This window comes from Lissotriton helveticus, chromosome 1_2, assembly GCF_964261635.1.
Source record: "Lissotriton helveticus chromosome 1_2, aLisHel1.1, whole genome shotgun sequence".
NCBI lineage: Eukaryota > Metazoa > Chordata > Amphibia > Caudata > Salamandridae > Lissotriton > Lissotriton helveticus.
The window spans coordinates 88,378,254-88,392,306 of NC_136058.1; the positions used below are offsets into that span (position 1 = coordinate 88,378,254).

At 39.7% G+C, this 14,053-nt stretch overlaps 1 protein-coding gene across 1 annotated transcript in view; it reads right to left on the reverse strand.

Moving 5' to 3' along the window:
* Positions 1 to 3,062: 3,062 nt before the first annotated feature.
* LEPR (leptin receptor) overlaps positions 3,063 to 14,053 on the reverse strand; it is a 589,765-nt gene continuing 578,774 nt past the window's right edge. Inside the window, exon 17 of the mRNA XM_078668979.1 lies at positions 3,063 to 4,867. Within this exon, the coding sequence (XP_078525105.1) occupies positions 4,064 to 4,867 (804 nt within the window). The 3' untranslated portion in view covers positions 3,063 to 4,063. The remainder of the gene's footprint in view (positions 4,868 to 14,053) is intronic.

Genomic DNA, 14,053 nt, shown 5'->3' on the forward strand with positions numbered 1-14,053 from the left:
GTCATTGCGTTGCATAAAGGCAGGAGAACCCAAACAAGGTCTGTAAATATGAAAACTACTAGGATCCCTGGTTACTTCCAAGGTAAGATATGGATTAAGGAACTCTCCTCACACCTCTTCAAAATTATTTCAATGTAGAAAATTTTATATCTTGACCTATCTCCCCATTTATTCAAAATCCTTGTCAAAAATATTAAACACCAAATGTAATATAGAATCAGAAGGATCAAGTGTATTTTGTATAGTCTTGTGTGAACAGGTGTGCGTTTTTGTGTGTATGTTTATGTGAGAGAGTAAAGGAAAAGGTGGTTTGTGGCATTCATCACAGTATCTTGTCATCAACTGAGCACAGGTGAACTACAATAGGTGAAATTATTAATCTTCTTGTGCAAAGTCTAGTAACCTGTGGCTTGAATTAGTTACTCTTGTAGGTGGCAAACCTAAGTAATGACAGCAATACGTGTTGTAAACATATTTCCTTAAAGCAATTTGTGTTTGATGACTACTGTTCCTGTTCATCATGGTATTCATGACCCTTTTGCTGGAAAGTCCCCATTCCAAGTGAAGTTATTTTAACCCTCGGGAGGAGCAATTTTCAGACAACTAATCCGGGGTGCAGTAGAAAGAAATGCCCTCATGTGTTGTCTGGTCATGACTCAAGATTTTAGAGGGCATTGGCACCATGTCTGTGAAAACTATTGCCTTCTGTTTTGGAAACATGAAAAGAACACAAAAACTCACTCATCACCCTAGAAGAGTCGAAGGCACAGCAGTCGTTATTTGTCAATACTTTGAAGGGTGTACCAATGTCCACTTTAAACTGGCGGTTGGACAACAACAAAGAGAGGGAGACATTGTGGTATACTGTACTTTAGCCGTTGATGCCTGTTAAATGAGTCTCCAATAGAGGAAAGCTATGTGTACTTGCCATGTTGGGAAAAGCGGTTGGTGGAATGCAGGTGACTATTTATTATAGAATAAGGTCTAAACATGCCAAGAGTATGGGCCCTTCTGTTTCCCATCACAATCCTCCAGTAGAGTAGACAATTCTTAATTGAGAGACATATTTTATAAGCATTGCAAACTCTATGTGCCCCTTACCATTTGACGTAGACCCTGTTCAAGAAACACATCTATGGTAGTAAATACAGCAGCCATCAAATACAGTAGCAGTATGAAAAAAAAACTTTGAGGCAGAGGTTAACATGGACTCCACTCCTTATCTGTAACCTGGCCCCACCAAAAACCCAAAAAATAATTATTGCTATTTGCGAAAAACAAAAAGCAAGAAATAGTCTAAACCTGCCTCAACGACATGCTGTAAACTCCAACTTTCATTTTATGCCACGTCACTAGTTCACCTTGGACACTAATCTCACCCTCATGGAACATACTGCCAAAAACAAAGACGAGTGTGAACAATTTCTTCCACAAAGCAAATTCAGAACTGTTGTTCGAGCCATTGTATTTTTACATCTGGATGGTGGTAACACCCTGTTCCATGGCATCCCAGAGTCCACGCTGTCCACCATTAGGAGGATCATACATGCTGCAGTATGTCTCGTCAATGAACTGATAAAACATGATCACATCACCCTCATCTTGAGGAAACCCACATGAATCCCTTGCCAGCATGCACCTTCATCAGAACTAGCTGCATCATTCACAAGCCATAATGAGCAGTACCCTGCTTATGCTGCAGACCATCTCATCACCTTTTCGGCCTCTCGCCACACCTGCAGCCAGGATACCATCAGATTGCAGACTAAGAAGTATGAAAAAAGAAATATAAGGCAGCAAGCGTTTTCCATTTATGTACCCAGGATCTGGATCAACATCTCTGTATCGATCAGGACTGCCCCAATGCTGCAACAACGTAGAAAATATTTTAAGACACTTCCCTTGAAAGTATACATCACAATGCAGTAGCAGTTCGCTTCCGATCCACGACATAGCTACCTCTCCCATCACTCAAAAATATGAGGGACACCTCCTGGTTGAGGTAGCTGTTCGCGCTTTAGAAAATTCTATATTATTATTATTATTATTATTAATGCAGTAGCAGTTCGCTTCCGATCCACGACATAGCTACCTCTCCCATCACTCAAAAATATGCTTGCCTTGACCCTGTAGAGAGCTCTGCTGCCTTTAGGGTATGTGTGTGCTGTACAAATACCACATTTCTACATACTTACTTAAGTAAATATGAGTGCCACACTTAGCAGGAGTTAAATGTGCAGCTTTAGAGGACATTTGAAACCAGAATTATTCAAAGCACCATCTATGAGCACTACTACTTTGGTAAAATGTTTTCCTACAAACATGCAAAGACACTCAAGTACACTACCATGACTTTGAAGGCCCAGCGTCTTGCCCACATCTCCCTCTTACAAAAAATGTGAATACACTGACATGATTTTAAAAAAAGCACATTGATTGGTAATTGGACCAAAACATTGTGCAGACTGTCCTTAAAGGTTTCCATTTTCGACCATGGTGGGAATTCAAATAGAGTGGTCTCAAATGCTTTTTGTTCCAGATGTACCATGTGGGCTTTTGGAAATGTAAAGAACTGAATTTTAGAACTCTGCTTTTTTCAACATTGGAACTTCCCTTGTTTTTCTCATGGACACATTTGTTAAGCATCTAACATTCCACGTAAGAACTGGAACGAGTAGAAACCATGTTCCAGGAATTTTCACCTTGAAAGATTAGATTTGGCAAAGTTCATTATGACTGAAATATTGACTGAAATATTGAAGATAGGCAAATGCTCAGCAGTGAGATGGCTAAGGAACACAAAGGTATCATACTCTCTAAAAATACCATGTCACTCTATGCTATACCATTTAAGAAGACAATTGGGAGAAAATCTGTTGCAGAAAAGTGTACACACACATTGAATGACTGGCTAGTGAGCTCTCTGGCGATCAATAATAAAAAACAAAATACCTTCATCAAAACGAACTAAATGATTCAAAACCTAAATTTGCAAAATAGTGCGCAACAATAGGGAAAAGATAAGTCGATTACCTAAAAATAGATGCATTACAATGTGTCTGTAGATGAATAGGTAGACCAACCAATAGCTACGTAGTGTTTTTACAGCTAACAAATAGAATGGGATTTAAACACGTTTAATATTTGTTCTCATTCCATTCGAGCCTTCTCAATCCAGCAGCAGACTAACTTTCTCAGGGTAATAGTTGAAGTAACAGAGGGAAGATACATAGGTAAACACAGTATCATCTTAAGAATTTTGGCAGACCTGGGAAAAAGCATATTTTTGGGGGGTCCTGTAAAGAGCAAATTAGAATGTTATTATCCAGTTCAAGCCCACAAGATCCCAAATACTGCTAACTTATTGTCAAGTTTAACACAGTCAAACGAAAACAGCTCAAATATGTATTGCCCAAATTGTCAAACATCCTTAAAATGACACTGGCTTTCAGAGACAGAGTTAGAGGTAATGGTAGGCAGGGAGCAAGAGAGGTTCAGAAAGAGAAATAGAATAGTCAGAAGTTGGGGCCCACTTTGCACGTCTCTAAATGTTTCTGGGCCAGAAACAAAGTTCTCAGACATAGATTTCGATAAATCTCTTTGTATCATATGGCCCTTTATTTACATTGCTTTCTAGAAAAAAATATAATTTGGGAATTACTGGGACAGTTCTAAACTCTGAAAACACTTTTTAAAGTGACATATTTTTAGAAAGTTGTCACAGAAGATGAATGGCTGAGCATAAATATCACTAGTATCATAGAAAGGCAAGGCATATTGAGCAACACATGGGAATGTAAGAATGCTTGATACCTGTATTGGACCAGGGAAGAGCAAAGAGGTAAGGTGATGCTTCATCAGGTTCATTTTACATCCACAATGATACAAACCGATGGTGATATTTAAGCGTGTATGCATGTGATTCATGCCAATCCCTCATGAGATTCATGCCAGTCCTCTATTTCAATAGTTCCATACTCATTCGGGGACATATTATTTACAAAAATATAAATGTTTTTAGATAATATTTCGAGACCATCAATTGAGTGAAAAATGCAAACATTTATAGCTCCGTGTCATACATCTCTCTTTCAGATGTCTCCAGACTTTTAATGTCGATTGACTGAAATTGTGGCCTGTATGAAGACAACATTTTTTTGGATAAGGTTGTATTGTCAACGTTGTCTCCTGTAACTGGTTGTAGACCTGAAGAATTGTAATGAAGAAATGTAACCTCGCTGTATGAGCTTTGGCTTTGAAATGGACACATTTTTCTAGAATCCTCTGGAAAATCCTTTTTGTCCTCCTCTGTTGAAGCAATGCCTACATAATAACATTCTCTATCAGGGCTACCACTGTCAAGGAAGTTTTCATCTGCATCTGATGGCTCTGAAAAGCCTTCTGATGATGCAGTGGAAAAGGGAGAGCTTTTGCCAGGTTGGGTCGGATCTAGTCCTCCTAAAATTAGCAGCGCTTGTGTGTCAACGTCCCAGAAATTTCTGTGTGAAGATTTCTGACCAGGAGAATTTCCCCCAAAATGGCTTCCATTCAATGAGTCACCACTGACGCTCATTCTATGTCCACGTAGCCCACTTGATTGAGAATTGCTCATAATGACAGCATATTTAATGGAATCTGATGTACTTTCTTGATAGGATTTGTCAATGCTCGCACATGCCGAGTCGTGGTCAGGATCCTCAACCTTTTCACAAACTGAATTAAGTGCCAGCAAGTCAATTTTGCTCTCTCTTTTGACCTCTTTTTTAACACTGACATTTTCAACACTTATTTCATGCTCTAAGAAAAGAGGAGGCTCAAACGCCATAGTTTCATGATGCTTGATGAAAAGATGTTCAAGGGTTTCAGGCTGTAAGAGAAGAAAACAAATGTATAATTATCCAAAACAATTAAAAGTTTCTAATGATCTTTTTCAATAACCTTTGAGTAAACATAATTTATATCTAAAGTTACTCTTAAATGTCAGTCATCATAGCTGAAAAAATATAAACAACTAACTATGTGGAGATTGAGGCAGTAACTAAAAGGAAATTAGCACGGTTACTAAGAATTCTGTAAAGTAGGACTTCAATTGAAGGCTTTACTTATAGTATAACACGTATTAACTTGATGGTACACTCGTTTTTTGATCATTTTGTTCTTTCTTATATATTCATACCATTTTTATGTAATGACTACAAAACAAGACTGACCTTGGTAAGCCTATTAAATAATGGTTGGTAATACATGCATAGTAATCAGACAGCATTAGTGTCAGCATTCAAGCACCCATGATGGAGATTGTGGAACTTGTTCTAAAGCATTCTATATGCACCATTACGCAAATAGGGGAATCTCCATTTCCTGGCAGCAACACAATACTCTTCTAGATGTCATTGCTGCTTGAAAGGTAGTGGGATAATCATAAGTGTAAATAATCTTGTCAGAACAAAAATAAGCCATTTTTTTTGCTCCTGGAGATCACTCTAGATGTAGAAAGTATGGTTTGGCTTCCATATGAACTTGAAATGAGGAAGTGATCTAGAGGATTTTATGCTTTACGGATGTCCCACCTGCCTTTATTACAAGTGCCACAGGCACAGGCGGACAGGGTATCTGTCACCTTTGTGATAGTGCAATCCTCCCGCTAAACTCTAATCAGACCCAGAAGAGGTCTCTGGGCCTTATTTAGGGTTTGGCAGACACAATACTCTGTCAAACCTTGGCTGTTATTCCATCCCCCAGATAACAAATGTTGAAGGCTTTAAAAAACTTGTAATACAGAGGACGGGATATCTGCCACTGTTGTGATAAAGTATTCCATCTGCCAAACTCTAAGTAAGCGGTACAAAACGGGGTGGTGATGGACGGAGCATCTGAACCAATCAAGCACTCACACCAAGTCAACAGATCTGGGTTTAATCTATCACCGTTCTTTAGCCCACTCTGCCACCCCAGTTCAGACATGGCCATATGCAAATCAGTCTGACCCTGTGCCTCATGGGAACAGTCCAGCCAGAACTGCCAAGCCATGCCTTCCCTGGACCGGAAACAAGCTTCCTAGGACCGGTTTCTGGCATTTCAGCCTTCTTCAGCCAGGCTTGCTTGAATCCAGTGACAAAGTGAGCAAGGGACTCATGTCTGAGTATACCTCGCCAACTTATGGCGAGCAAAGCGGTACAAAAAGGGGTGGTGATGGACGGAGCATCTGAACCAATCAAGCACTCACACCCAGTCAACAGATCTGGGTTTAATCCATCACCGTTCTTTAGCCCACTCTGCCACCCCAGTTCAGACATGGCCATATGCAAATCAGTCTGACCCTGTGCCTCATGGGAACAGTCCAGCCTTAACTGCCAATCCATGCCTTCCCTGGACAGGAAACAAGCTTTCTAGGACCGGTTTCTGGCATTTCAGCCGTCTTCAGCCAGGCTTGCTTGAATCCAGTGGCAAAGTGAGCAAGGGACTCACGTCTGAGCATACCCTGCCAACTTATGGCGAACAAAGCGGTACAAAACTCTAAATGTGGTAATAAGGAGCATAATTATAAAAAATCACACAGTGCAGCAAGCCACCTTGTTGTGCTGTGCTGCATGATAGGTAACAGGCAGGAATGCGCTGTACTTAACAATATAGGGCACATACCTGTCAATTCAATTCAATTCAATTCAACTTTCTTTGGTTTCAGGAGTATAAAACCATAAAAGTTATCTTCACATATTATTTTCATAAATTCACATCTTTTTCCCTGTCACAAAATAAAACACATTCCACGACATTCCATAAAAAAAATCAATAAATGGGATAAAACATCAAAATTCATATATCATTGGGCATAAGCAGTAAGTTAATTATCTAGCAACGTGATTGCACGGTCCCGTACCTGTTCTTACATTTAAAAACAACCTCGACCCCTGACAACATTCAATATTCAATCAAGACAGGCCCTGGATATTACCACAGATTTCAGGTACCCAAGAACAAACGGAATACACTCCTCCTTCAGTAGTTGTAAAAACAGGAGAGCTGGACGAGCCTGTTTAAAACCCATCCTTGTCAAAATCAGCATGATAAAAAACCTCAGAGGGACCACATAAAAACAACAAAATAAAACAAAGTTTTGAAGATCCTGTGGAGACTCTCCGTCGCAGTCACAAGGTGCTAACCCTTGCCCTCTACTGCTCCCCCTAGCTACAGTGAGAAGGATGTGAAAAAGGTCCAATCGGAACCTTGACAATAAAAAACATTCATAAGTGCTAAAAGGTCCCAGGAGGTAAGGCTCGATTGATAATGTAGTGTTTAACATTATAAATTTACGTACGCTAGGTTTACACAGTTCCAGCTCTTCCTTTTCTAATCTCCTGAGGTTACCAAAGCACTCCTTTATTATCCTCACATCCTGTTTAGTTATTTAGACAGGGTTGGTGTACAATACACCTGGACCCAACCTTTTAAAGCTATCCTTGATGTATTTGAGCCATGGTATGCTAAGCACACGGTCGAGGGTCATACACTCCGTTAAAATCATATGACTCAGGGTTAGGTGCTCATTCAACCAGGTTTTTAACGAAACGTTAAAGGGCGGAGGGCCAGTGTATCATTTAAGAAAGGGACTGTGGTGTTGGTTCAAAGAGAGACGAAACGCAGAGCAGGTAAGTGGTGTTTATTAATGTATACACCTCATCCAACGGTGGTGGCGCAGCAACTGCCAGACCTCTGAATCTTCTCACACAAGCGTTCTCTGAAAGTTCTAACAGTGACCTCATTAGCAAATGAGGTTCCACGCCACACTTCTCCCTTCCATACAAGAAAGTAAATAGAAAGACTTTAATAGTAAAATGTATGATAATAAAATGAAAAAAGAGCAAATAAGCAATTTGAAAAAGAAATCAAATCATAACTACGAAATCTTTAAGGTAAGCAGGTTTCCTGATTACTCTGACACTTCACCTGTGTGTTGGTGTAAGACTTCTAGAAAAACCATGCAAACCTGAACTACAAGATCCACTTACTACTGGTAGTGGTCTCAACATTGAGTGGTCAATGGGATTAGATATTTTACTTGTGATAGTAACTCGGCTCTTGTTCCATATGCGACCATCATGTGTCATATCAGCATTTTTTAAACATTTAATAACTTGACGTTCCTTGGTGAACTTGGACCACTTTGCACACCCTTTAGGAGCTTTTATGTTGACAAAATCACCCACATTGACCTCCACATCTCTCACACACATGAAAATCAAAATCATCTTTTGTGCTGAGAAGCTATCTCTTTCTCTCTCCACAAACCAGGAGAATTATCCACACATCCTTTGCTCCACTTCATCCACCCCGGACACACAAGAGTAGATGCTGATCTTCCCTTGAATAATTCAAATGTAATCTTTCCAGTCGAGCCATGAGGTGAAAACCTATAGCCCATAAGTCTATTGGAGAATTACTTTTTCCAATCTAATCCATTTGCTCTTGCATATTGAATGCCCTCTTTTAAGGTTTTGATAATTCTCTCAATAGCACCATTCGTCTATGGATGATACAACGCTGATATTTTGTGGACAATGCCACACCTCTGCTAAAAAGATTGTATCTCACGAGAACAGAATTGCACACCATTATCTGTAAGCAGAAACCTGGGAAAACTCTCCCTCTTAAACACACCTTCCTGAAATCTGATAATCGCTGAGGAAGAAATGTCCTGTACACACGACACCTCAACCCACCTAGAATACAGATCCATGAGCACAATGACATAAGGTGTGGCTTGTTCACCTCTGATTGGACCAAGTATATCCAAAGCAACTTCTTCCCAAGGATATTTGGGTAAAGTTCTACACACCATAGGTAGTTGTTTAGTCTTGGGCCCTTTGTCTGAAACCGTACACTCCACACAATCTCTGATCAAACTCTCAACATCATGATTAAGCGTAGTCCACCAAAAATATCTCCTAAGTCTTCCTTTAGTGTTCACTATGCCCATGTGCCAGACGTACAATTTTACCTCTTAAATTCCCTGAAGGAATTAATTTTGTGCCTCTCAACAGAAATCCTCTGTCAACTGCAAGCTCATTTAACACCTTCTCCCAACAGCCTGTAAATTCCCTGAGCTTAGATTTATTCCTCATACCTGAAGCAACTAAATCTCTTATTATGCACAAAGTGACATCCTTCCCTAGATCCTCTAACCACTCTTCTTCACTAATAGATCCTTCAGTCACTTCACACACACTCACACCCTCTTCTTGATCTAGCTCATCACAATTGTCACACTGAACCATATCAGAATCAATCAACCAGCCTGGATAAACAATCATCTGAGAAATTGCTTGCACCTGGTACATATTGGCTGTGAAAGAAAAATCCTGTAATCCTACTACCCATCTACGAATGCGTGATGAAATGGAGTCAAGACCCTTCTTTGCAAATACCTCCACCAAGGGTTTATGATCGGTTTGCACACCAAATGTGATGCCCCAAAGAAATTGTTTGAACCTCATTATGGACCAAAACACAGCTAATGACTCACGTTCAATAACAGAATAATTTCGTTCTGCATCCCTGAGTGTTCTTGATATGCAAGCAATAAAGTTTTCCTTTCCATTCATAGTCTAAATTAATAAAGCACCTAGGGCCAGATGTAGGTAGGCTTTTACCGGTCGGTAACTGCCGAATTCGGCCGTTACCGACCGGTAAAAGGAATTTGAGATGTAGGGGGCAAATTATTACAGAATCGGTAAATTTACCGATCGGTAAATTTACCGATTCTGTAAATTACCGAATCGGTATTTTTACCGATTCGGTAATTTTGAGATGTAGGTGGGACTCTACTGAGTCCCACAAGCCTTACAGAATCGGTATTTTACCATCAAATTCAATTTGATGGTAAAATACCTATTCCGGTGTGCATGCACATGTGTGCATGCACACCTATGCCATATGACAGGCAGACCTGCCCTTAGGGCAGGTATGCCTGCCACATGGCACTCGAGCCTCTTTTGGGGGTGCCAGAGGGTGTCAAAGTGACACCGCCTGCACCCTGGTGACATTCGGTATTTACCGATTCGGTAAATACCGAATCGGTAATGCCCATGCATTCCTATGGGCTTCAAAGCCCATAGGAATGAATGGGCATTACCAGTCGGTATTTACCGAATCGGTAAATACCGATTTTTACCGATTCGGTAAAAAAACATCTGGATGTACCTACATCTCCCTGCTTCTATTTTACCGATTCATAAATACCGAATCGGTAAAATTCGGTATTTATGAGTCGGTAAAATAGATTTACCTACATCTGGCCCCTAAACCTTTATCACTGGCATTACACACAATCTTAGTGTCAGATGAAGCTTCAAAAGATTGCAGAGAGGGAGCGTTGCCTAAATCTTTTTTTTCACTGACAAACTCTTGATCACACTCTGCTCCCCACACAAATTCAGTGTTTTTCTTCAATATTTTCTCATATGAAAAGTTTTACTAGCAAAGTATTTTATGAAGCGACTGTAATACTCCACCATTCCCAAAAAAGATGAGAGTTCTTCTTTTGTCATAGGTTCTTTCAAACTTTTTATAGTATCAACCAGTTCTCTCTTAGGTTTTATTCCTGTAGCAGTGACATTGCAACCTAGATAACTCACTTCGTTGACACTGAATTTGCACTTTTCTGCCTTGAGTGTTAAACAAGCATCCTGAAGTCTTTGTAAGACCTGACGAACACGAATATCATGCTCTATGTTGTTTGATGCAAAGCTAATTATGTCGTCCTGATAACACTTCCCACCAGGCTGATTTTTCTAAATAATCGACAGAGCTCTCTGAAAAACTACAGCTGCAGAAATTAAACCAAATGGCATTCTCTTGAATCGAAAAATGCCAAATGGAGTCGTGAAAGCTGTGAGATCCTGCAAACTTTCATGCAACTCAACCTGATGATAAACTGACATAAGATCTAGAGTGCTGAAGATTTTAGTATCAGAAAAGATAGTGATCATTTCCGCTATGTTCGGAAGCGGAAATCTGTCAACCACAACCTCTTTATTGAACGCTCTCAAGTCCACGCAAAGACGAATGTTTCCATTCCCCTTTTGTGCAACGACAATGGGAGCCAACAAGATCGTAGCTTCAACTTCTTCAATGACCCCACACTCTACCAACCTCTTGAGTTCCATGTCAACCGCTGTCTGTAGGTGTATCGGAATACTTCTTAACTTTGCTACTACAGGAGTGGCATTGTCTTTCAATCTTATTTTATGCTTGTAGCCAATCAATTTACCAAGTTTATTTTGAAATAAACCAATACATTCCTTAATGAATTTGTTTCCTTTGTGATCAACCTGATCAACCTGTACCTGTGGATTTTTGCTTGGATGAAGACTAATACCCAACTCTTCTAGGTGACTCCAACCGAAAAGATCATCACCTTTGCAGGACACATATATTTTTTCACACATACTCTTGCCACAAACACCAATTGTTGCTATGAAATATCCTATCATGTCAATCTTGTTCCCACCATACCCTCCAGGTCGTATATCCAATTCATTGAGAGATATACCATCAGGGAATAAATTCAACAACGTTTGTCTTGAGATTATGGTGATCCGGGAACAAGAATCAAACTTCATTATGGTCTCTTTCCCAAATATACTGACTGTTTCAGAACGAAAAAAAGTTTATGCTCATTAACTTGCAAAAAAATCTCCTGATAAGATTCCTTATCTTTACCCTTGTAATACTTTCTATTTCTGTTCCTGCAACACTTGCTAAAAGGACCTTTGACAGCACATAGGTTACAGGCTTGTGACACAGCTGGATAGGATCTGTAATTGGCCCTATGACCAGGGTGACCACATCTAAAACAAGTTACATTAAAATGATGTTATTTACCCCTACCACCTCTAACCTCAGAGAATTCTTTAACATCAGGAACACTTTTGGATTTAAATCCAGAAGATTTAACAACTCATACCCCAGCAGTACTATCCTTTTCAGTGGGACTAGGAACATGTACTTCTTTCTCAACCATAAGTTCACTAACACACCTCATCATGTGTTCCACTTGCTTGGCAACAATAAGCACCTCATCAAGAGGAGGCTCATCTTTCATCCATAATTCCTAACATATCTTATCACTGTTGCAGCAAAACAAAAACTGGTCCCTGATCCTTTCGTCTGCTGCACCTCTAAATTTGCACTTAGATGCCAGTTTCCTTAAGGAAGTTACAAAATCTTCAACAGATTCATCTTTACCTTGACACCTTAAACCATAGTGATACCTTCCTAAAATGGTACTCACACATGGCAAATAATGTTGATCTAGCTTTGCCATTGAAATTTCATACTCATTTAAATCCCTTGCCTCAACATGCAGAAAATCAGGTAAATTCTCTAAAACATCCTACCCCTCTGCCCCTAAACAATGTAGTAACATAGCATGTTTCTGTTCTGCACACAAATTAGTGCCACAAACTCCTGCATAGTTGCTAAAAACTTTCTTCTACTTAGGCCACTCTATAGATGGTTCACCAGAGGAAGAAAGAAAGAAAGGAGGTGATGATACATTCTGCATTTTCACTTTTAATATTAAAATTGTACTTCACCAACAAATATTTTCATATAAATATAGTGTGTAAGCACACACACTTAACTAAATCTTAAATATAGTCATGAAGCATAAAAAATATTTATATAATGTAAATACAAAATATATATATATATATATATATATATATATATATATATATATATATATATATATATATATATATAATGTATATATATATATATATATATATATATGTATATATATATATATATATATATATATATATATATATATATTTATTAATTTATTTTATCTGATTCAGCCTAACTTTGATGTACACTTTTCCTCTTATTTATATTTTAAACTGGAGGGCAAATTTGATGTTCCTCCGTGTTTATATAATTATTTTCAGTCCCTGATGTCTTTGTTGTTTGACTTTCACTGCTTGTGTTCACACACACGAAGAACCTCTTGTCAAGTTTCATTCATTCCAACTTCTATGTGTGCCTCTAAAGCTTGACTTTGCACAAAATGAAGAGGGAGAAGAGTTGTTCCTCTTTACTTAGGATCGCCCACTAGATGTTTTGTGAACACTCCTCAATTAATGTACAAGACGCGTACTAACAGTAATCCCTTTCCTGCCGTTAGCAAGCATTAGTTGTCCTGTGACGAGCCATAAAAAAAAAACTCTCTTCCTGATGGCCTGTGCCCGCGCACTTCTCAGAGGCAACACAGCACCGGCGGGCGAAGCGTCGTTCCTCCCAACTGTTTACCCAATAAAACAGGTTAGAGGGCGAATAGTCGTTCCTCCGAACCCTTAAGAGACATCAAACATACCTGGAACGGCAGTGGCGCACCAACCTGGAGCGATCTTCTTGTGGTGTCAGACCCCAAAGGAGGCATGAACCAGACCTCCACAGCGGTGTCTAAGACAGCACAGTTGAGAGTCACTCGCAAGCCATGTAATGAAGCCGTGCAACCTTCGACATGGACCCATAGCTTAAAAGCAGCACAGCTGTTGATTACTCAAAAGCCAAGCACCCTTCAACGTGGACTCACAACTTCTCAACAAGTAAAGCCAAAATCAACCGCTGATAAAACCTGCGAGGAAATCGACAGACAACATCAACTTCTGTTTCTCGCTTCAATCTCCCGCCTTGTTGAGGTGTATCACGGACCACCAAAAGCATAAATCATCCCATCCTCCGTCACCAAATTATGGTTTTGGTTCAAAGAGAAACGAAATGCAGAGCAGGTAAGTGGTGTTTATTAATGTATACACCTAATCCAACAGCGGTGGTGCAGCAACTGCCAGCCCTCAGAATCCTCTCACACTAGAGTCCTCTGAAAGTTCTAACAGTGACCTCATTAGCAAATGAGCTGCCACGCCACAGGCATCCCAAGTTCCTCGTGTACCACCATATTCGGTGTGCCACGAGGAACACCCAATAGGTGTTTCAGGAAACTGTTCTCTACTACCTTGATGTCATCTAAGGGGATATGCCCCCAAAT